The sequence below is a fragment of the Solanum tuberosum genome, unplaced genomic scaffold (assembly GCF_000226075.1).
Source record: "Solanum tuberosum cultivar DM 1-3 516 R44 unplaced genomic scaffold, SolTub_3.0 scf00204, whole genome shotgun sequence".
NCBI classification, from domain to species: Eukaryota; Viridiplantae; Streptophyta; class Magnoliopsida; order Solanales; family Solanaceae; genus Solanum; species Solanum tuberosum.
The window spans coordinates 186,480-212,249 of record NW_006239127.1 but is presented as its reverse complement, the minus strand read 5'-3'; the positions used below and the strand labels follow the sequence as shown (position 1 = coordinate 212,249).

The 25,770-nt window shown below is 29.6% G+C and overlaps 2 protein-coding genes across 2 annotated transcripts; one reads left to right on the top strand and one right to left on the bottom strand.

The window, feature by feature from the left end:
* The first annotated feature begins 11,121 nt into the window (after nt 1-11,121).
* Nucleotides 11,122-17,248, top strand: LOC102597241 (leucine-rich repeat receptor-like protein kinase TDR). The gene is made up of 3 exons (XM_006355553.2): nt 11,122-13,413; nt 14,298-14,789; nt 16,715-17,248. The coding sequence occupies exons 1-3, from the start codon at nt 11,250-11,252 to the stop codon at nt 17,113-17,115; spliced, it is 3,057 nt and encodes a 1,018-aa protein (XP_006355615.1). The 5' UTR covers nt 11,122-11,249; the 3' UTR covers nt 17,116-17,248.
* A 164-nt stretch (nt 17,249-17,412) lies between these two features.
* On the bottom strand, nt 17,413-21,010 carry LOC102596918 (QWRF motif-containing protein 7-like). Its single transcript, XM_006355552.1, has 5 exons — nt 20,804-21,010; nt 19,625-19,861; nt 19,405-19,494; nt 18,851-18,958; nt 17,413-17,487 (listed from the first exon to the last, which is right to left on the bottom strand). The coding sequence occupies exons 1-5, from the start codon at nt 21,008-21,010 to the stop codon at nt 17,413-17,415; spliced, it is 717 nt and encodes a 238-aa protein (XP_006355614.1).
* Nucleotides 21,011-25,770: the final 4,760 nt, after the last annotated feature.

The following is a 25,770-nucleotide window of genomic DNA, read 5'->3' as shown; positions in this document are numbered from 1 at the left end:
TACCTTCTTGTTGGTCTTCACCAATAAGGTTGAGTTTTAATCTATTGTTTCACTCTATTTTTCACCTAGGTTAAAATAAGTTCATTTAGTGGTCTATTTTCACCAATTATATTCATTTGTTATAAGTATAGAGGTAAAAGAATAGTTGTTACAAATAGTACAACATATCTAATGCAATCTCACAAGTGCGGTCTGGGAAAGGTAGAGACTAGAGAGTATGTAGACCTGGATCTTGGGAGGTAGAGAAGCTATTACAAATAATAGGAAGACAATTTGGGAGGTAGGGAAGCTATTACAAATAATAGGAAGACAAAATGGACCACTTAAGTCTCTTGGACAAGGTACTGTATATCTTGCAGGAAATTATTCTAAAGAGGAAAATAAATAAGAGCATCGTGATAGTTTTCCTGTAACCTTTTTTTTTTTGGTTTCCTATTCGGTGTTCGGTACCCATATTGAAATCTGACTAAATTCGAATTTGCGTCGAGAAGTCCCATATTGAGGGTAAAGCGCTCCCTGATTTAGTAATTCCTAAATCCTAACAACATTCTCAATGTAGTTTCTATTCCTTTTTAACTAATTATACATGAATGGTGAATAGGGGTGGCAAAATTTGTCCATGAAATATGTTCTGTCTAACTTGATCAACCATTTATTAATTCAGTTCATTTTGACATGTCCAATTTAGCGCATTCAAAAGATTTAACCCATTCATTTACGAACTCAACCTATTTTAAGCCCCTCCAAACCCCAATTTAGTATATCTAAAAGTTGAATTGATATGTTATATATAGTCATAATTAAAATAAAGATTCTTAGGTACTTACGAAAAACAACCAATGAAATTAGGGCTTAGTATGAATGGATCAGTTGAGTCCTGATCTATTATTTAGCCTATTTTGACCCAATTCATCTTAACCCAACTGACCCTTTGGACGAGTTAATGATTCAATCATTTATTAGCTCAATCTATTTTAACTCGTTCAAATTCAATCCAATTTGTCCATTGGACACTCTTATGTACATACTTTAGAAGGCATAAATCATTTTGTTGTTTATTTATTCTTTGGAATTGATTGTAGGTGGGGCATAATACTAGTATATCTTCACTTTAAAGCAACTTCATTTATGAATTGCAATGATATAATATATGGGGCCTTCTTTGAAATAAAATTATTTTGTTGTCAATCTTGTAGTTCTTACATCACTTCAAATATTTCAAATGTTTCCAAAGGAGTGATTATGGGAATAGTTAATAGATCACATCTATGCCTTAGTTACCATCTAATCACCAAAAACTCAGCTTATTTTCAAATGGTTCATTATGAAACAAAGATTTGATTGCTCTTGCAAATTAGTAATCTATATAGTCAAGCCCTTAAACATCAACTTATTTATTAGAAGTGTTTTTTTCACAAGTACTTTTGTGATAACTATTTTTTGTTTTGAACAACCATATTAATATTTGGTCAAACTTTTTAAAAGTGTCTTTAAGTGTATTTTTTTTGGAAGTGCTTTCCAGAAAAGTATTTTAGGGAAAAACTAATTTCTTTTTAGCTTCTAAAAAATTGTTTCTACTACTTTTCAGAAACACTTATTTTCTCTCAAAAAGCTTGACTAAACACCTCACATTTTATTAAAATATGCATTTTTGGTCTTTAAAAAGCTTGACTAAACCAGCATTAATTGCTCTAGCAAATTAAGTCATGTTTGCGACCACCCCTAATTTCCTAAACCTAAAAAGATTAGGTGGATGACCAATTTTCAGGTCTCCTATGAGTTTTTAGATGTCATATGAAAAGTAATAGGAAAATTGTTAAACTTAATAAAATTTGGATCTTATTTAAATTACGCAAGGATTTTTAAAGATTTGAACCTCATAAGTCACGTTTATTGGTATGAACTTTTAAAGGTTTGAAACCTGTGGGAAAAAATGGTTCCATTTGTCCATCCTTCGAATTTTAGCACCGTTTGTTGCAATTGTTTCGTATTTTACTATACATATTTTTATCTTAAAAGAAAAAAAAAAACTTTCTCCTAGTCAAAAAAGTCAATAACTTTTAAAATAGTGGTTAACATTTGATAGCAGATGTTAAAAGTGGTTATTTACTCATTCCCTCTTCTCCCTCCAACATGATACATATAAACTTGGAAAGATTTAATTTGTATGCACTAATAATGTAAATAATTTTCATTATAATAGATATTATTAATTATTATTATCTTCTTCATTTTTAGCTATTAGAGATCATTTGGTAGAATGTATTATAAAAAATAATATAGGTATTAATTTTGAGTATTATTGATACTTTAATTGGTACGATTTTTCAATTTATGTATACACGTTATTTGGTACCACCTCCGTTCACTTTTAATTGTCACAATTTTCTTTTTAGAATCAAACTATAATAACTTTGACTAACGATTTATTTTTTCATCATATTAATATGTAAAAAAATTGCAATTTATAATACTTTTCGTATAGTTTTTGAGTATCTAAATTTTTTGGTTAAAATATCAAAGTAGTGTAATCTAATTTAACTTTGAAAATTAGTCAATTTGACTTTTGAAAAGCGCAATATGACAAATAAAAATGAATGGAGGGAGTATAATGCTATGTATAACTAATATATGAAAAATATGGCATTAGCAATGGAAGGGACTCTAATGTATGCATTAGCTTGATGAAAGATACAATTGTCTTTAAAACTTTTTACACCCTTTTCATTGTATTTATTGACAACATTTTTGTAAATAAAATAATATTTTTAGAAAAATTTACAATGCATGTTATTTTTAATTCATCAAATCAAAAACACTACATAAGAAATATTTTTAGTATAATTAATTCTAATATTATTATGAATGTCAGTATTACTAATATCAATACTATAATATATCATGTTTGATATTATTTTTATACATTCTATCAAACGACAACATAATGCATAAACAAGACTCTACTTTGGAAAAGCTTTAATTTTTTTTCTTCAGGCAAGGGTAGGGTAAAGGAATGTTTTGTTGACCGGAGATGGGACTTTGACATGCCATTTCAATATCCTCCAAAGCTTAATGATTTTGTCCTCCACTAAGGCAAAGAAAAGAAAAGGTCATTGGTGTGGTAAATGAAATACCAAATTGTAGTTATGAAAAAATTATAATTATTAAATGTTTCTTTATATAATCACTTGATAGATTTAAACGATTAAGTGTCTGTTTGGCATTGTTATTGAAAGGTTAAAATGATTTAATGAAAAATCATACATTTGATAAATCCTTAAAACTACTTTTAAATAGAAGCAGAAACAATTTTTCTGTTGTTGGAAAGAAATTAAAATTTTCTGCTTCTTAAAATAGAAGAATCAGAAGCAGAAAATTATTTTCTTTAAGATTACAATAATCCTTCCATATATTTATATTTATCAATATTAATTAATTAACATATCTCATAAGTTTGGTTAAGTTTCATTCAAGAATTTTATTTTTTATTTTTATAGAATATTTTTTGTTTTATTTTATGTTTATATATTATTATTTTTTCATAGTAATAAAGGTAACAACAATATTTTAACAGGATTAAAAAAAAGAAAATTTATGTAGAATTGTTTTTAAGAAAACAATATTACTTTTCGTATGTAATGATTTAATTTGTGGAATGGTTTTAAAATTTATTTTGCTTGATTTTTTTTAATTATATTTAAATCATCAAGTTAATATTATATTAATAATATATTTATTTATTTATTTATGTATGATATTGATTGAAGATTTGAATAGGTACATTTTAATTTAATTAAAATAAACTTTAATTAAATTTTATGTAATAGATATTTAAAATATTTTCTCTATGAAGTAATCTTTATATTAAAAGTACGTTGATACTTGTCCTTTTTCATAATTTGCTTATCAAAAGCACTTTTTAAAAAAATTAGTCAAAACACAATTTGCTTATCAAAAGTACTTTTCAAATGAATTAGTCCAACATAAATTGTTTTTTTCTATTTTTTTGAAAAGCTATTTTTAAAAAAATGCTTCTAAAAATAAGCAATTTTTAGTAGCAATGTCGAACAGGCTCTAAAATTTGAAACAAAATTTTAATATAATTGAAATATTTACTTACAGATTTTTATGAAGATGATAATTTATCACTACTTCATCCATTTTCATCCTTAATCTCGCTATCTCCCACAATAATCAACTATCACCATTCTCCATCGCTATTGCTAATTACCACAGTTAACATACACTATCACAGTCATTATTTACGATCATCGGCATCAATTACCATTATATTCATTAGTTACTATTGATAATCACCATCATTAGTCACAATTATCATTATTTAGCACCATCTTTAGTTGTCATGTCCACCACAATTTATATTCGCCACCATCAATTACCACAATTAACAATCATTATTAATTACTACTGTTAGCCATCATCTTGTAACAACTATCCACAACCACCATCGTTACCATCATCAAACACAATCTATAATCGTCATCTGTAACCACCACACCATTGTCATGTATAGTTGTTTTAAATATTTTATTAATATAATATTAATTTAAATTTTATTTTCATTAATTTTTAAATAAATACAAGTTTTATATATTTAGATTTTGAAAAGTAATCACACTTAATTATTTAGCAATCAGATCTTAATCTAATACGATCTTATAATTTAGATATGTTTTAAATACAAACATCTAAATTTTAATGTATATCTTAATACTTTAAAGTGTATCAAATTCAAACATCTTAATTTTAACAAAAATAAATAAAACCATTAAAGGTTAATCTAGATCATTTTTATAATTAAGAAAATTAAAATGTTTGGGAGAAAAAAAGGTAATCAATGAAATTATTATTATTATTTGTCTTTAAACAATAATGGAGACATATAATGAGCAGGCGTGTCCTTTTTTCATCATCCAATAATCTTTCCAGTCGGGAGCCTAAATGACAAGAAAAAGTCCAAATGAACCTTTCTATCGTGTTTGGATGGAATCAGGTAGAATCAAGGGATTTATTTATATTTGTTTGATTGAAAATTAAATTATATATATGATTAAAATTATTTTTTACATATACTTAATTGATGTTGAGCTCCTTTGGCTTATTCGTATGTTTATTTCTACGTATTTTGAATTTTATATAGTGAAAAATTTAACTCCATCATTATTTACGATTTTTTTTTTCATGTTTGTATTGGCGGTCAGCTTTGAGCTGCTTTCTCAGCTTCTATTGATTTCCACTGTCAGCTCAGTAAATTGTGTAACGTAAAAGGATGAAGATAGGAAGAAAGGGACAAAATTTTAATTTTTACAGTGTTGATTATATAAGAAAATCAGAGACAATACATGTTCAGTATGTAAAAGTTGTAAATATATATATGCTATGTATACTGTTATTATTTTTATTGATTGATTTAGAAAAGAAAAATATATTTTGATGCTTTAAAATATTTAATTTTAGATTTTTTATTTTATTTCACCTCTCAGATGAGATATAGATTCAAAATTATAATTTTGAAATGACATAACTTAGTCTATGAATCAAACGACTCCATTCAAATACATATTAGGAGGATTTATTGTTTAGTCATATTCAATTGTCCCTTTTCTACTTTTCTTTTTTATTCTTTTATGGCTACAATTTAATATTTATAAAACTTTTTATAAATTTGAAATTAATTCATTGTCATGAAAAGAAACAAATGACACCCTTATATGCTAATGATCACGACGGCTCATTGGCTTCAGCTTCCATGGAAATTGACTCATTTAGGAGTTTGAGCTTCTTTCTTTTTCTTTTTAGAATTTTTATTCGATGGTTGGTATTCGTGAAGACTAAATTTAAATTTACATAATATAATATTTTTTTTGGCGCTCCTAACAAAAGTGTCTCCTTCATTCTTGTTTATATGTAGTCCTTATTAAGAATATATGTTTTTTAATACTTGTCATTTCACAAAATCAATACATAAATAAAATTATTCTTCCGATTTTAACTTTGAGAGTTATTAGTCTTGAAAGTATGCATTTGACCAACATAGGAAAACTAAATAGAATAATTAATAGGATATATTTTTATCATGTGCTCGATGAGCTGAAGAATAGGATAAAAAAAATTTTATCATGTGTTCGATGAGCTGAAGATGTGTCATATTTTTTCAAATCATCTCTCTTCAATTCTTTTTTCAATCTGCCTTTACCACACATTTAACTGTCAATATATCGCACCTCCTCATTGGACATTTATGCTCTTCTTCTTTACATGTTCAAATCATCTCAACCTTAATTTTCGCATCTTGTACATTACAAAGCAGACTCCCACTTTACCACATATATCTTCTTAAATAATAGGAAATACTACTACGACAAACACTAGTTTGAATTATCTCAAATTATTATAGAGAAAAATAAATAAATATAAACGGTAGTGATAATTCACGGAAGGTGGGGCCCAGTGAGCGAATTGTGGGGCCACAGTAAGTCACGCGAGTAAAGCGTGATGAGCCACGTATGACGCCAAAAAGCAGATAAAATGGGCTGTCTATTTGGGGGGCCATTAAAGTGGGCCCATCGCTTTTCCCTAAAATGGGCTCTACCATTTTGGTCTTCGGTTCTTCTTCTGACCCGACCCGACCCGACTGACTCTTTTTAGTGTATTTAATGAAGTGAACTGAATGCAGCCTGTTGAGTGTTGACCAAAGATCTAAACAGATAATTTATTTTTTTGGTTGTCCGATATTCACATTGAAGTGTAATTAAATTTAAATTTACGTCGAAAAGTCTCATATTAAGGATAAAGTACTCCCTAACAAAGATGACTTTGTATCTAGATGGACTCAAACCCAAAACCTCTGATTAAGGATGAATAAGTATTTATTACTCCACAATTCTTATTGATCTAAACAGATAATTTTACAGTTACACTATTAGAAAGTACTAATATTTTTAGAATATTTGACATATTTTCCTAATAATATTGCTTTATAAAAAAAATTAAAATGTTATAATAAAATTCCATGAGGAGTATAATTTAGTAATTATTTTAAAGTTATAAGTACTCTTACATAATGGTTCTATCAATTTAACCTTCTTTTTTCCGTATAAATCATATACTCTAGTATTTGAATATGTAAACCCTATATCACGTCGTGTAAGACTTATTAAAAGAAAAAAAAATTCCATTTTCAAGCTTAAGTTTGAGAAAATACTTGCGTAACTAATTAATAATCAAACTATCGTTTATATGCATAATTCTAATCAATAATCAAACTATCGTTCCCAAATTCAATGTGTAAATTCTACAACTTCAGTATTATTTGTCAATGCATACAATCATCATCATTAATAATATAAAGTAATGTCCATCATTTAAAAACTTAACAAAGTCAAATTTTGATAGGAAACAGCTGGTATCAAATACATTCACTTCCCCTAAATGTCCAAATTGTCATCATCACTTTAATTTACTAAATGGTATTCATTCTGAATATTTTAATACATCTGACTACATTTTGGATATTTTCCAGAACTTAGAATAATATGTAAGTACTGAGGAAATATTTTCCACTTGAAAGAAAATACTCCCTCCGTCCCTATTTACTTGTCCATATTTCCTTTTTTAGTTGTCCCTATTTAGTTGTCCATTTTGACAAATCAAGAAAGGACAACAAATTTTTTCCTATTATACCCTTATTTACACTTCTTGAAAATTGTAAAAGTGTATGTTGTTTCCCTCCAATTTATTTCACTTGAATTCAAATAAGTGGTTGTAATTTTGAAGTGAAAAGTTGTCATAAGGATAAAAATTGTAAACTTCACTGTGCTAATCATTGTTGCCTTAATCTGTGTGCCATTTCTAAAGTGGACAACTAAAAAGGGACGGAGGGAGTATTAACTGCCTTGCAGATACAGTACAATGATTAATAACCATGTTTTCAAAAACGTCTCGAGGCGGGCGATCCAAAAACGCTTCGGGCGTAAGTTAAAGACATAGATTCATAAGGCGTAAGTTCTAAAATTTGAGGCGTAAGCCTCAAGCATAAAAACGTAAGTCATGGGCGTAAAAACGTAGGCCTGGGCGTTTTTAATTTATTTTTTAAACCTTTTTTGCTTTAAATCATTTTTTTTTTATTGATCTAATGGTATTTCTCAAATAGTAATTATAATACTTTTTCCTTCATTATTGATTATTAATACTTATCTCAAATAAAAATCATAATATAATTTCTATATGTTATAGGTTATTTATAAAAATTTATTTGTAAAATCATTTACTTTTGCTTATTTTATTAGTAATAAAACTATAAAATTGAATATACATGAGATACGCCCCGTAAATCCATAAAACTTACGCTCCGTGTCTCGAAGCTTACGTCTCATCCCGTACTGTATAAAACGCCTCGCCTCAACCCCTCTTTTAAAACACTGATACCATAATTGAATGAGGAGTCACAAAAAATAATTAAATTGTACCAATAAGTAATTCTGGTGTAGCAGTCAGAAATATTTTGGATAATATTGTGAACTACAATAAATGTGTTTTTTGTTTCCCATTTATAAAGAAAATTAGAGGAGTATTGAAAACACTTTTGAATTTGATGTAAATTATTACTTTTGTTTTTGAATTATTGACAATTTTAAAAACATTATTTTACTTGACTAACTAAACTTAGATTCATACCCCCTATCTGCCACATGGTATAGCAAATGGTCTCAAACTCTTGTAAGAATATGTTACTCTTAATAAAAACTCGAGAGAAGTGTTGCAAACACCCCTAAACATAGCGAGAATTTAGGAGTGTATTTCATTGATCATGCTGCGAGATCAGGAATGTATTTAAGTTCAGTTAATCGAGTAAATGAGTGTTTTTAAGGCTATCAATAATTTAAGAATGAAATTAATAATTCACACTGAATTTTAAAATGTTATTACAATGAAGTACTTGAACATAATGAATTATTAATGTTCTTAAGCATATAGTTTATCATTCATGGAATGGAAGGACGATTGATGGTTACTAATCATCTTCTCTCTCTTTTTAATTATGTCATATTCGGGTCAACGTATATATATTTTGATTGATTTTACAGGATATTTTGCGCCTCTCATCAATAATATGTATTAAATAATTAATTACATGCACTAAAACTAGGATAAATAAGAAGAAATTACTAGCATTTCTGACTTTGCTCCAATTTAAATCAGACCCTTCATGATTTTTAACTAACCTTCTTGATTGCTACCTCACAATCTTGAGTGTCTGATTGATACTAATAGTCATTAATTAATAAAGTGAAAAATTCTATTGAATTAAACATTTTTGGTGGGTATTTTTTTTCCAGTTAAATTTGGGAGAAAAAGGCAAGCAACCATTTTTTGAAAAACTCCAAGAATTTTTTCTTTCTTTTTTGTACATAACAATAATCAGTATTCAGTAGGGTAACCACAACAAATTGATGCTAATCATCATTAATTAGGTGGAAATTAGTATCACTACTTATTGGAGGGGATTAATTAGACTTTATATCATACATTATTGAATTTGAATTCCCTAAAAACTTAAATATATATTAGAGATGCTCTTTTAGTAAAATTCAAATTTATTATATTATGGTTCAAATTACAACATCTTAATCCCCACTAAGTTATTCCTTTGGAATCAATATTTGTTGTTTAGTAGTTCAAAGAAGAAAAAATATACTGAAAAAAGGAGAATCAATAAAATTTAAAAAGCATAATACATAAATGAGTTTTTTAACTTGGTTTCAGCTGATATCTATGTCCTTCAATTTCGAGTGTGCACCAGTAGAATTTAAACTTTTATAAAATTGAACAAGCAGACACACGCGTCCTAAATGACATTGTACACATAGAACGTCATGTAGGTTGTGAGTTGTCACATAGACTGCCATGTAGGACATATATGTCTGTATAAGTTTGAGTGTCTACTTATATATATACACCCAAAGTTGAAAGACATAAATATCAGCTGAAATCAAATTAAATGACATATTTATGTATTATGTCAATTTAAAAAAATAGCATTAGGTGGAAAATGGAAAATCACTTTCTTGGATCCTGAGACTACTGTTGCCAAAAAATCAATATCAATCGTTGGGATTTATTAAAGAAAAAGCAAATAAGGAATGATGAAAAAGTAGTACTTTAGATAAAAACAAATACAAAATAAAAAAACTGAGGGAAATATAAATAAATAAAGAGAGACACAGAGAAAGCAAAAGAAGACAGAAAAGAAAAAAAACAGACTCACTGTCTTTTATCAAATGGAGTGATGAATTGTGTGAGTATAAGCATGGAAGTTATACATAAAGAAGTAACAACAAAAAAACCAAGAGGAAGAAGAAATTTTGGTATTATAGATGTATTGGGATTTGAGCTTGATATCTTAAATACTTCTTTCTCCCATTCGTTTTTAATTGTCATATTTAAATTTGACACATCCATTAAAAAAATAATGATTAACATGATTATTTCACTACATTATCCCTATTAATTGATGTCTAGCATCAGGTTTTAAGAAATGGTTTGAGAAATAAGTAATGAATGCTAAGAGTAAAACATGAAAAAATAAATCATGATATGTTAAAAGTGACAAATAAAAGTGAAAACTTATTTTTAGAATAATTGACAAGTAAAAATGAACAGAAGGAATAGTTATTTACCTGACCGACTTGATATGTAATATATGTAGAATTCATGTATAATTTATGTATATGAACTAGGAAAAGTAAATCGTAAATAGAAAATATGACATTCAAATATTTGTTTGATCATGAAATTTGATCAGATTTTGAAAATATGATCTTCAAATATTTTCAATCTCCCAATTTTTGGATTTTCTTCTCACAAAACTTCAAATTTTTTTCCAAGTAAAAAATGCATGTCCAAACACAACTTCAAATTTTAAAAATCACGACTTTAAATTGGTAAATAATTTACATATTTCGACTCTCGATAAGTAAAACGTGATAAATATTTTAAAACGGTGGGATTATAAGTTAAATCCTTTCTTGAAGGGATTATACATGTGAATCTTTTTCTTTTCTTTTCCTTTCTCTATCTCTTCACAAAAAAAAAAAAAAAAACAAGAAACTAATCATCATGAACAAAAAGCTAATTCTAACCATCAAAACATTACTTCCCTTAAATTTACCACTCATCTTTACATACCTTATTTTCCTCAACCAATTTTTTCTTACAATCTCTTAACCATGAACCATTTCTTTCTCACTACAATTTTCTTCTTTCTCATACAATTTTCACTTGTTTTCACTACTTCAAATTTTCCTCTTCAACTCATTTCACTTTTATCCTTAAAATCTTCATTTCAAGATCCAAACAATACATTTCAAGATTGGAATCCTACATCAACTTTCTCAAATTTTGGTTCACAGCCCTTTTGGTGTTCATGGTCAGGCATCAAATGTGACACAAAAACAAGTCACATTACATCACTTAATCTCTCAAAGAGGAACCTTTCTGGTAAAATACCTCAAAATATTGCATCCTTGATACACTTACATCACTTAAATTTAAGTGGAAATTCATTTGATGGACCTTTACCATCCATCATTTTTGAATTTCCATTTCTTAGAACACTTGATATTAGTCATAATTATTTCAATTCAGCATTTCCTCTTGACGGGCTAACGAATCTCAAGTCCCTAGTACACTTGAATGCCTATAGCAACAGCTTTACAGGCGTGTTGCCTGTAGAGCTTGTTGGGCTACAAAATCTTGAGTATTTGAATCTTGGTGGCAGTTACTTCACTGGTGAAATTCCGGCAAGTTATGGGAATTTCAACAAGTTGAAATTCCTACATTTAGCCGGAAATTCACTGAGTGGGAAAATTCCAGAGGAATTGAGATTGTTGAACCAACTCGAACATCTTGAAATTGGATACAACAATTACACTGGAAATGTTCCTCCTGGATTTTCCTCGTTATCGAATTTAGCTTATCTTGACATCTCACAAGCTAATCTTTCAGGTGAAATTCCAATTCAGCTTGGAAATTTAACAAAGATTGAATCTCTATTTCTTTTCAAGAACCATTTTATCGGTACAATTCCCTCGAGTTTTTCCAAACTCACATTGCTGAAATCACTGGATTTATCGGATAATCGTCTCTCAGGCAACATTCCTTTTGGATTTTCAGAGTTGAAAGAGCTTATCATGTTGTATTTGATGAACAATAACTTATCAGGTGAAATCCCTGAAGGGATTGGTGAGTTACCAAATCTCGAATTGTTAGCTCTTTGGAACAATTCACTCACTGGAATTTTACCGCGAATGTTAGGATCAAATGCTAAGTTACAAAAACTTGATGTGTCTTCAAATAATTTGACTGGTCCAATTCCCCAAAATCTCTGCCTCAGCAACAACTTAGTTAAACTCATTCTGTTTTCGAACGAGTTTACTGGTGAGATTCCTTCATCCTTAACTAACTGCAACGCTTTATCCAGGTTGAGAATCCAAGACAACAAACTCAATGGCACGATTCCATCAGGATTCGGTTTTTTGCCTGATTTCACTTACATGGACATCAGCAAGAACATATTTTCGGGGCAAATTCCAAAAGATTTTGGAAATGCCCCGAAAATGATGTACTTGAACATTTCTGAGAATTTTTTCGGTAGTAACTTGCCTGATAATATCTGGAACGCCCCGAATTTACAGATATTCTCAGCAAGTAACAGTGGCCTTGTTGGAAATCTCCCTGATTTTAAAGGATGTCAAAATCTCTATAAAATCGAACTCGAAGGAAACAATCTCAATGGTAGTATTCCATGGGACATTGAACATTGTGAAAAGCTTATTTCTCTAAATCTTCGACGAAATTCATTTACAGGAATCATTCCTTGGGAAATATCTGGTATTCCTTCGATAACAGACGTTGATTTGTCACATAATTTTCTCACAGGAACAATCCCTTCCAATTTCGAAAAGTCTAGCACGTTGGAACATTTCAACGTGTCGTATAATCAGCTCACTGGTCCATTGCCTTCTTCAGGGTCTATGTTCTCAACGTTCCATCCTTCGTCTTTCGTAGGAAACGAAGGTCTTTGTGGTACTATCATACATAATCCGTGCAGGACGGATGAACTCAAAGATGGAAAGACAGATTTTTCGAACCATTCAAAGAAAACAGATGGTGCATTGATAGTATGGATTGCGTCTGCAGCATTTGGAGTAGTAATTATCATTCTTATTGTGGCAATTCGATGTTTTCATTCAAATTACAATCGAAGATTTCCATGTGACAAGGAAATTGGACCGTGGAAGTTAACAGCATTCAAAAGGTTGAATTTCACAGCAGATGATGTACTCGAAAGCATAGCAATCACAGATAAGATCATCGGTATGGGGTCTGCAGGTACTTAACGGATCTATATTGTTAGTTATAATGAGTTCAGTTGAACCCGCAATTTTTCATTAAGTATATGTGGTGGAAAAATCATACAAAATTGGTGTACATATATATTTTTTTTAAAATGCTAACATCACCTAGACAAGTTGGCAATGTGGACTTTTATCAATATAACTCTCAAATGGAAAAGTATAAGATAGACTAGATCTTACCTTAAAATTGTTACATAAATATTTAGTTTTGAGTGCACTTTCAAATAACTTCGATCCTTAAAGCCATTAAGATTATATTCTAGATCTGCCTCTATCTATAGATATAATGTACAATTTCCACCTTGAACTTAGAATGGGGTCCGCGCGTAGTGGATGATCTGTAGTGTCAGCAAAGTCGAAATGTACAAAGTCTCTTAAGCAATAGTAGAATAAATATTACATTTCAAAATCATGTTTTCAAATAAGTTGGAATCTTGAATACTAAGATTATATTCTAGATTCGCCTCTGTCTGTGGGTATAATGTACCATTTCTAGGTGAAACTCAAAATATGGTCCGCAACTAGTGGATGATTTATAGTGTTAGTGAAGTCGAACATATATAGAGAAATGTGCAAAATCTCTTTGACATTAGTAATTTTAAAAGAAGCTTGAATCTTGAATACTAAGATTATATTCTAGATTTGTCTTTGTCTATAGATATAATGTACAATTTCAAGTGAAACTCAAAATGGGGTCCGCAACTAGTAGATGATCTATAGTGTTAGTGAAGTCGAACATAGAGAAATCATGTGCAAAAATCTCTTAAAAGTACATGAGTAACTTCCAAAATAGTTTGAAAGCTTGAATACTAAGGTTATATTCTGAATCCACCTTTGTGTGTGCGTGTCTATATATAGGTACAGTGTACAAGGCGGAAATGCCAGGTGGCGATATCATAGCGGTGAAGAAGCTATGGGCGGGGAAGCAACATAAGGAGACGACGAGGAAACGACGTGGCGTGTTGGCAGAGGTGGATGTGTTAGGCAATGTAAGACATAGGAACATTGTGAGACTACTAGGTTGTTGTAGTAACAATGAATGTACTATGTTGTTGTATGAGTACATGCCTAATGGTAGCCTTGATGACTTGTTACATGACAAGAACAAAGATGCAAATTTGGTTGGTGATTGGTTTACTAGGTACAAAATTGCACTTGGTGTTGCACAAGGGATTTGTTATCTTCATCATGATTGTGACCCTGTCATTGTTCATCGTGACCTAAAACCTAGCAACATTCTTCTTGATGGTGAAATGGAAGCTAGGGTTGCTGATTTTGGGGTTGCTAAATTGATTGAATGCGACGAATCGATGTCCGTCATTGCTGGATCTTATGGCTACATTGCACCCGGTAAGTAATTTCGAATCTCCCTTAATTTTTTAAACTATTTTCTAAGGTTGATTTAGCTGTCAAGAGGTTACAATTTAACTGACAACGTGCACGAATTTGAAATCTAATAGTTTCATGTTGTGTTATATGTATGTTTGTAGTCTTTATAGGGGTCCATACTCCGTATTAGTGGCGTTTCTATAAAACCTGTCACGAATTATTATAAATCGTGATGATTGAGCTAGTTGTCCGTAACATTATTACTTACGATGGGTAGTGGGAACCCCTAAAATATTACTTTTAGTGACAACTTTTAAGGTGGCCATGAAAAAAACATCACCGAAAATCACATTTTTCATAGTCGATTTTTTAAAAAAATTATCTTAATTTTAATTTCATATTGTTTTTCCAACTAACACTTTAAACATTATTATTATCTTTAACACTCAAAAAGTTCATCAAAATGTTTCCGATTTGCCAATATTAGTAACAATAATGATTATATACCCAGTTAAATTGTTTTCTATAAATTTATCAATATTAAGCTTGATATTTATTAAAAAGATAGACATATGAATCTTTATTATATAACTTTTTGAAAGATATTTTTCATTAACCAACCAAATATTAAAACACAATTTCATAAAAATATTTCCCCACAAAAGACTTGTGTGAACAAAAAATCGGATTTATTCAAGCTTATTATTTTAATAAATAAATAAAATAATTAAGGTTTGTTTTGTGCTTTTTTTATTTTTTTTACGTTGTGTTATGTTTATCCAAAAATATTTCGTCATCGATCGTGTCGGTTTAGTCCGTTGTGTAGGGTGACGAAAAGGGTCATGACTTGCGTGCTTAACGTGGTATCATGTCATATTGTATTTTTGGTGAACTTCATCATTTTGTTTGGTCCTTTTCAATGTGTCCACTTTCTTTGTGAATCCTCTTCCTTGGACGGACTTCAGAAATTCAGTAATTTTTGTACGGTTATATATTTGTATTGAGAAATTCAGTTTAAAGTGTGTTGTTGGTTCAGTGATGATAGAAAAGGCCTAATTTGAGCTCTTTCAAGGGGGGGGGGGGAATATTTCCGTTGATCTTGTATAAGGGTGACATGGCACCTAGAGGCGAACTCACATGTATAGGTGGGGTGCACGTGCACCAGTTAACTTTGGAAAAAATCATGAACATATGTATATTTATTTTGAGAAACTGACAACAACTAGATATAATTAACAGTGTTCCCATGAAAAGTATAGAATGACACTTGGAACAGGCCAATGCATCCGCCCTCGCGACCTAGGTTCGAGCCTAGTCAAAACCACATTTTATAGTTTTTATTATAAGTGATTTCTAGATAAGGGATTCAAGTTTAGAATCATTCAGTAGAACAAACCCATGATGCACCCAAAGTCTTCAAATCTTAGATTCGCCTCTGATGGCACCACCATTACCATTTTTATTTTTGCTCTTTTTCTCCGTGATTTACTACTTATAATTGTTTTAACCTTTTAGGGACCATGTCCACTATTGCGCGTGAATTATTCCCTTGGCTCTTGAGGCTTTTGATTTTCACTTTATGTTATTTCTTTGGGCCCACAAAGATTTTCCCAAAGTATAATATATGAATCTTCATGATTATAAAACCCTTTAATTTATTAGTCCTAGTACTATATTCTTTATTAAACATATAAATTCAAAAGTCAAATACTTTGGGCTATAAAAGCCAAAATGTTATGATAACTCGATTTCTTGTGTGCAAGATAGTTGTGATCTCACTTAATTATCTTACTTGCTAGTGCTACTTGTAAAATAAAATCGAATCAAATATAATCCTATCAAATATGTTTAGGATTTAATCTTTTTTACACTATATATAATAGTAAATAATATAAGATTCAGATCACTAATCTAACTTTGTACATTTATATATTTTTATGATGCAGAATATGCGTATACGTTGCAAGTGGACGAAAAGAGTGACATTTATAGCTATGGAGTGGTGCTAATGGAAATTTTGTCCGGAAAAAGATCGGTAGATTCGGAATTTGGCGATGGAAATAGCATTGTGGATTGGGTAAGGTCCAAGATGAAGATTAAAAATGGTATAAATGATGTTTTAGATAAAAATATTGGTGCTTCGTGTCCTCGAGTGAGGGAGGAAATGATGTTGATGCTTAGGGTGGCGTTGCTATGTACTAGCCGGAACCCGGCTGACCGGCCTTCCATGAGGGATGTTGTGTCCATGTTACAAGAGGCCAAGCCCAAGAGGAAGTTGCCCGGAAGTGGTGGTGACAATTCAATTGCTCTTGTTTGTTTGGCACAAAAGGCCAATGTGGAGTGTTAATATAATTGGAGATTTGGGGTTTCTTTTCTTTAGTCTTTTTTTTTTTTCCAATTGTGGGGGATTGGTATAATCGTATAGGATAAGTACTCAATGTTTCCTTTTAAAACTTTAATTAGTGGAATTTTAGGTATTATGATTTCTGAGTGATTATTTATAAAAATTTCTCGTAATTGTTATAAACTCGTGAACTAACAGATAATGATATTAAGGATTACAAAATGCAACAAAAATATAATGATATCAAGTAGATCTCAAAAATGTGTGTTTTGGCTAAAAAAACACAAAATATCTTTAGGTTTAAGCTCCTTCCCATCTTGTTGTCCTCTCCTTAGCCAATTGGATACAGTGTACTCTCAAGGTTTCCTCTTCTACCTACACATACAAAGAGATTATTGGTTTTGGAAAAATATGTACCCTTTATAGATGTACTAAATCTACACCAAAATAATTAGAAATTAGTTACTAAAAAAAAGAGACTTTTCATGGCGATTAAAAAATTGTTGAGAAAAAGCTAATCATTGAAACTTAATAGTGACAACATTGCGTTGTCACAAAAAGTTACATTTTAGCGACTCTTGCCACCACCACAACAAATAGAGTAAGGTCACCACAAATAAAATCTAGAAGCCACGTTGTTAGCTCGAAAGGCTATGGATATATAGTAGATATCGATTATTAAGTCTCTAATTCAAAATCAAACATGAAACTTTAGTTTCACTCTACTCCGATCCTTTAAGGAGATGCATGGGTCAAATTATAGATCTAGGATGTGCAAATAATTCAGAAAATAAATTCATACATATCACATTAGATACCTATCATATATATTTATAGAATACGATTCAATTTTAAGATGTCCTGATGGTAAAATTGTAAATATATAAGACTCAAAATCTTGTACTAAAAAGCACAAAGGTTTGATCTCAAGGCATAATGTTAATAATGCTCATTGACCATATATTGTTATAATGAAAATCTTGATCTCATATCTTATACTTCATGAATATCTTGACTTCTCTTAGTAAAATATATATTTGATATGTGATTTTCTATGAATTTTGCATGAACGCAACTGAGATACTTTGTGTGCTCCTCTTAAGAAAAATGTATACTTATTATAAGTTTTATTTGGTAGGACGAAAATTAATTTTCATGACAAACAAGAGTGTGCATGTTTAATTTATGGTCATCAAAGAAGTTAAAAGTAAAAATAATAATAATAATAATAATAATAGTAATAATAATAATAATAATAATAATAATAATAATAATAATAATAATAATAATAATAATAATAATAATAATAATAATAATAATAATAATAATAATAATAATAATAATAATAATAATAATAATAATAATAATAATAATAATAATAATAATAATAATAATAATAATAATAATAATAATAATAATAATAATAATAATAATAATAATAATAATAATAATAATAATAATAATAATAATAATAATAATAATAATAATAATAATAATAATAATAATAATAATAATAATAATAATAATAATAATAATAATAATAATAATAATAATAATAATAATAATAATAATAATAATAATAATAATAATAATAATAATAATAATAATAATAATAATAATAATAATAATAATAATAATAATAATAATAATAATAATAATAATAATAATAATAATAATAATAATAATAATAATAATAATAATAATAATAATAATAATAATAAATAAAAAAAGGTCTTACCTCTAAAGAATCAACTATTTTTAAATGACTCTCTAGCTCCTCCAAGAACTCTTCCTCCTGCTTTAAAATTACTATAAGTTGTGTGAGCAGATAACATGACTGCTCAATCTGGAAAACCAATTTAAAAACAAAAAAAATATTATTAATTTTCTTCATTATTCTAATCACTATTAAAAAAGCAAATAATTCCCACAGAAATTGGCTTATTGTTAATATTTTAACGATGAGCCAATTTCCTATGAACATCTTTTTAAGAGCTAATTGTCGAAATAAATCTAGATTATCATTTTTTAACGAGTTTCATATCTCAATTATATATTATTTTCTTTTTATATGTTTGTCAAATATTTGTTTTCAATCAACAATACATGCACGATAGGCCAACGCAGCATCAAAGCATGTTTTAATACAATTACACAGGGAATGATTGTTTAAGTAGGTAAATGAAATAATAGATAATTATTTAGTTATAAAACTCGCGAAAAGATTATAGTAAATATATATATATACTTTATATGTTTTTGCAATGGATAATTTTATTTTATTTTAATTACCTGCCATTGCATATTCATAATAAAATCCTGTATACCGTCCATAACTTCCTCTGCTGAGATCATAGCATCGTAAATCGACATAACTTTTGCCTGTCCAAATCATTGAATATTATTTGTTTTAATTTCTAAAAATAGTTATTTCAAATAAAAAGGATAAAATAGTCGGAAAAAACTTTTCTAATTAATTTATTTAAGAAACGTGTAAAAGAAAATTAAATACCTCAGTTCCATCAACAAGTGGAAGACAAAGAGAAATTGCTGATAATTTTCTTGCTACCCTTCCAACAGCTTCAGAATTTTTCAACTCTAGTCTTTGCCACTCTCTAAGTAAGCAATTTTGAGAGTTCATAATCTTATTTATTTTTATATCATGTTTCATTTTTTGGACTTCAATTTTCTTCTCAGCTGTGAAATTTCTCATAATTGAAATTCTTAACCATACATTGAACACCTTCTTCTGTTCTCATCACCAAGAAAAAAATAAATGAGAATATGCACTTATAAAGAAGGAAAAACTACATAATTAAATATATTTCACTATCATATATACTGTCATTACTTATACTTTCATAATATTACATATCTTACCACTAATTAAGAGTTTTCTACCATATATTGAAGAAAATACACTTAGATACATATATTATTGCTATCATATATAGGAAAATAGGGAGAGAGGTGAGAAAGACTGGGAGGGAAGCGAGCAAGATTCGTATGTATACCAGATACATACGAATGACACTAGATACATGTATATGTATGTATCTGGTGTGATTCGCATATATCTGGGATACCAGATACATGGGATAGTGGCGAGTGAGATGGGAGAGAGACGAGTCAGGCGAGCGGGATTTGTTATGTATCCCAGATACATGCGAATTCACTTGGATACAATGTATCAAGACAAATTACACCTAATTTTGACCTTATGTATTCGACATACATGCATCTAGACGTATTTGGGGGACCAAAATCTGGTAAAATACGTAATATTGTAAACTAGAGTATATCTAAGTAATTAGCTTCTAAACTAGTAGGATTTATGTAAGTTTATGGTATATGTCACGTATGGTGAAAGACATCAAGTTTTAATTTGTAAGTGATATCGAGTGAATATTATATAAAGTGAGTTGATGATCAATGTGGCTACACTTACCTAGCAATTTAATGTACATGGCACTTATTTGTGTTTTCTAGGACTATATTTAACATTTTAGGCCTTTTAAAAAAAAATAAAAAATGGATACAACATATATGTATAATTGTATATATATATGTTGTTTTTTCGTTATTATTTAATTTTGTAACTTTAGTACAATAAATTAAAATAATAAATTATCATACTTAAAATTAATTACTCTACCTATGGAAGAATTAATTAATTCATAAAAATTTTTACCTGTGCAACCCTCTTGATTGCAGCCATAGAAGCCTCAACACGAGCATTGACAAATCTCCATTGTACTAATCTATTATTCATAAGACGATACTGATGAAAATCTTCTTCTAGTATGGGCGAAATTTTTTTCTGTTTAAAATACTTTAAAACGCTAGTAACACCACCACGATCACCACCACTATCACTAACGTCCTTAGACGTGTCCATTTTCAACTTTCTCGAGCTAGGTGACTTAGGGACTATAGGTAAAGGACGTCCCGGTGACAATGCCCATGCAGATCGCGAATTATTATTTGTACTAACACACGTTGTTGTTGCTGTTGTTGTTGTTGATGATGATTTTGATCCATTATCGCGTTTTTGTAAGAATTTAGCAAAAGTACTATGATTATGATGATCTTCAATTTCTTGAAATTTTTTGTTGTTCTTGATCATCCTCAATGGGCTAACATTTTCTTCTCCTCTACTATTAGATCGCATTTTTGTGGTCGATTTTGATCGATTGACATGTTTTGGTGGAACATAGTCGATTTTGTGAATTTCTGGGAGTGACATTCCACTTTTGCTTCTTAGTAAACGCGGAGTATTGACTGGTGATCGAGGAATAATATTGTTGTGATCGCGATTTTTCTCCTTCTCCATCGATAAAATTGATGGAATTAATGTTTTAGGAGTTTGTTTGTATTTTTGGAGAAAGATTTTAGTGTATGAAACAACGAGTCGAGAAATTAAGAAATGAGGTGTGGAGAAACTATATACTATAATTAATTAAGAGGATATTTGGCTACAATGGATAGTAGTTGAGAGCACGTTAATTTATATAATATATATTTGTTAATACCAAATTATAGTTCGAGGCTAACACGAAAGTTGGTCAACCCAATTATGATGATGACTTTTTGGAGGTCAACGGTTCAAGTTTGTATCCAGAATTACTAGTTCGATTATTTTGAATCCGCGCCACATAGTGTTCTAACTCATTATGAATTCACGTCAGACAGAGGCAGAGCTAGGTGCAGGTTCGTCCGACGGTTCGTGGGTTCGGACGAATTCAATAGCTTTTATGTAGACCCTATATTTTTACTAGAAATAAATAAATAATATATATGTATAGTAACTTGTGAACCCGGTTCGGTGGTATAGAAGTGATTGTGAAACGCTAGAGTTGTGGGTTCGAATCCCCCTTAGTTCGAACCACCCTATCTTTTAAAAACCCCAAACTCTTAGTTCTGGATTCGCCTCTGAGTCATCACATAGAGCTCTAGCTCATTAAAGGGAGAACTTTCCCTTATTAGGATGTTCTCCATTTTTATGGCTCGGATACGATAAATTTTCTATGTTTATTTTTCTCTATATGTTCGTCTCTAGTGTTAAACTCATGCAGAGTTTAACTTCTAACAATTAACATACTAATTATTAATCTTTGCAATATTAGGTTACACAACAATATCTACAAATATTCCTTTGTAGAGCGAGTTTGTAATTTTGAAAATAAGATAACATTTACTATATAACATTTAAAGGCAGCTGGGCGGATGTAACATTTGAGCAATTGTTCAGTATATTTTATTATTTGCACCACAAATATATAAAGTTCACTAAATCATCTAGCACATGTTAGATATGGGCCCATAATTTTATAATCATACAATGAATTTAGTGCTAAGAACATCAAAAGACGAGTTCCCCGTAGGTGTATTGATAAGTGTTGAACTGATCAATACCTTTATCGAAACGTTTTAATCCCCTTGATAGTTCAATATATTCACTCATTGTGCAAGTTTACATTATTATTTTTTAAATTTCTTTTATTATGATTCATGACTTCGTTACTAAACTCAACAATTTTAAATTCTAAATTCACATCTTATTTATTATGATTCATAACTTTATTACTAAACTCATCAATTTTAGATTCTTAATTCACATCTTATTAAATGTGAACTAATATAGTTTTTATATCTTATTGGTCATGTATGTAAATTAGATTCATTTATTTATTCATCTATCTACTATTGTTTTGAAATGACTAGGATGATTTGAAATGTCATGGAAGTAAACAAGAGGTATTAGCAAAAAGAACTCAAAAACTACATAAAAAAGAAGCAACTTAAGTTGGTATAAGTTTGGTGAAGAATAGGGCAAAGCAATACAAATCATGCATAATTTTATCAATGGAGAAGGTATGGAAAGGGCAGCAAGGGGTTTAATCCAATGAAGAATGCATGACTAAAGCTCAAGCCCAACATTGACTCAATTGAACAATATGGAGTTTAAAGGCATCACACAAAAGATTGAGCAAGCCAGACTTATGGAGTTTAAGGGCAAGGGGTTTAATACAATGAAGAATACATGACTAAAGCTCAAGCCCAAAATTGACTCAATTGAACAATATGGAGTTTAAGGGCATCACACAAAAGATTGAGCAAGCCAGATTCTACAAGTAGGATCTGAAGAGGATAGTGTATATGCACACCTATCCCTATCTTGAGAGATAGAGAGGTTGTTTCTGATAGACCCACGATTCAAGTAAGAGTGGTTCGGAAAAAATAAAACAAATACGAGAGAGAAGAAGTCAAAACACAACACTAGAGAAAGCATGACAAAACAAAGGGACAATCAGTGCAACAAAATAATATGATAGTCAAAGTGCAAGAAAAACTAAATAGTAACAGAAATGAAATAACAAGAAACTTCTCATATATTAGTAATAATATATTATGACTACTAATACGATGGAAAAGTAAAGAAGAAGAAAAACGAGACTGCTCTCAACTACCTAACTAACCCTTTATCCAAGTTGGTGTTAAAAGAATATTCTAATATATCAAAAGAAATATTGATATTATTATCTATATTTATTCTATTAAATGAGTATTTATATATTTTTGATTATGTCATAAATCACTATTAAAGTTGATAAAACATCTGGCTGTTGCAACGTCTATATTTGACCAAAATAAATTGACTTCAATTATTGTCTTTAATGTATTTTATGACATTCACTCTTACGTACACTTTAGTTTCATTTGAGACTTTGGAGCTTATTTTCCTTTGCATAAATGATCTTGTTTATGTAATTTTGAGAAGGTAGAAGTGAAAAGATCATAGAGCTAAACTTATATTATTTTCCCATTTTATTGTGATGGTTTTTTTTTATTGAATCTTTGTTAGTTTAATTTTTGGCTCCTAATTTTATATTAGAAAAGCTTGTTAAATCCTGCGGGATACACCTATATCGGATGAAATATCCTTAAGGACAATATTTGATACGCCTCAAACTTTAGTAAATTTCATACAAGTATCGCGATGAAGGTATTTTTCGTAAGATTTTCAACAACGCATCATCCATAATCTTCTATCTAAGATTATGTTCGTAGTAAGTTGAAGTTATCGCATGTCATGTCTAATTATTAGCTCTCATCAATTCTTCTTTTGTCTACCTCTACCTCTTCCATATATAAATGGGTTGGTTCGGTGCGGGCCAATATTAGGATAGTTGTTTACTTGTATAACTTAGATGCCTCTATTTGGGAAAATAGAAGTTATTTGACTATGAGAATTATTCATTTTTAAAAAATATATATATATTTTATGTCAAATTTGATGTTTGGTTATAAGTATCTAAATCCAACTTAGAGTTGGATATCAAATTAAAAAAAGTGTTTCAAATTTGTTTCTCAATTTCATTATCATAAATTTCAAATAAAATGCTATCTTTTTTTCTAGGCAGAAGTACTCACTACCCCCTGAACTTGAAGCTTTTTATACGGTGTACACCTAAACTAAATTCCGTTTTAATTACCCCCCCCCCCGGAACTTGTTTATTCCTCTGTCGCGTGCACCTTTTTCGTCCACATGGCGTAGAAATTGACAACACACTCTACTAGGCGCGTGAGGAAGTGATTTTTTGCCACATCATAAAGGTACAACGGTAAAAAACGTAAAAGAGCCATTTTTCTTTAATATTTGGCATATTTTAAAGATTTTTCTCTCTCTCTATTCTCTAACTATTTATTCTCCCTAATCCCTTCTTCCTTTTCAAATTTCAGAATTTTTCTCTCTTTTTTGTTTTAATTGCTCTTGCTAAATTCATGAATTATAATAGGAGACTTGTTTGCTTATGTGGGACTCCTCCAATTCTGAAAATTTCATGGACAAATGACAATCCCGGACGTAGATTTCTCAGTTGTAGACACTATGGGGTATGTATTGTTTCATATTTTTTTGCTTTTTATTTGCCAAGTTCGTATTATGTAATTTTTTTAACTTTGATTTTATGAAATGCAGTCCTCATTTCGAAATCCTTGTAAGTTTTTCGATTGGTATGATCCAGAATTTCCTAGCCAGGCGAATACTGTGATTTTGGGTCTGTTGAAGAAGACCAACAAACAAGAAAAACAGTTGAAATGTAGAAGGATGTTGAAACTGATTTTGGGCATTAGTTTGATATGTAATGTGATATTGTTCTTTTATTTAGTGTGTCGTTGAAATTTTTTTTGTGAATGCAATTGTTATTAACGCAAGGTCTTTTGGTTCTAGGATTCTCATTTTGTGGATTAGTTTGGTTTGGTGTTTTAGTGATGTATGTTTCTACTGATTAAAGCTATATATATATAAATATATCTTTGTGTATGTTCAATTGACTTGTCCTTTTTTCATAAAACTACAGTTACATGTAATTGGTAATATGATAACAAAACACGAAATAATAACATAAAGGCATAACATAACTAGTGTTTTCTTGATCATCAAACACAAACATCATAGTGTTTCATTGTTTCAACCAACAACCACAATAACTTAAGTTAACCACCAAAACAAAAAACAGTCACTACTTTAAGTTTGGTTGAACAACCACACAAGCACCAAAACACAAAACAGACACTACTTTAAGTTTGATTGAACAACCACACAAGCACAAAATACAACCACACAACTAAGAAGTTTTCTTTGAGGGTGATTTT

Coding starts and splice junctions, on each gene's coding strand:
- LOC102597241 (XM_006355553.2), top strand. CDS start 11,250: ATGAACCATTTCTTTCTCACTACAATTTTCTTCTTTCTCATACAATTT. Junction 13,414..14,297: donor CATCGGTATGGGGTCTGCAG/GTACTTAACGGA, acceptor GTCTATATATAG/GTACAGTGTACAAGGCGGAA. Junction 14,790..16,714: donor TTATGGCTACATTGCACCCG/GTAAGTAATTTC, acceptor TTTATGATGCAG/AATATGCGTATACGTTGCAA.
- LOC102596918 (XM_006355552.1), bottom strand. CDS start 21,010: ATGGACACGTCTAAGGACGTTAGTGATAGTGGTGGTGATCGTGGTGGT. Junction 19,862..20,803: donor CAATCAAGAGGGTTGCACAG/GTAAAAATTTTT, acceptor TGATGAGAACAG/AAGAAGGTGTTCAATGTATG. Junction 17,488..18,850: donor AAATAGTTGATTCTTTAGAG/GTAAGACCTTTT, acceptor TTGTATGTGTAG/GTAGAAGAGGAAACCTTGAG.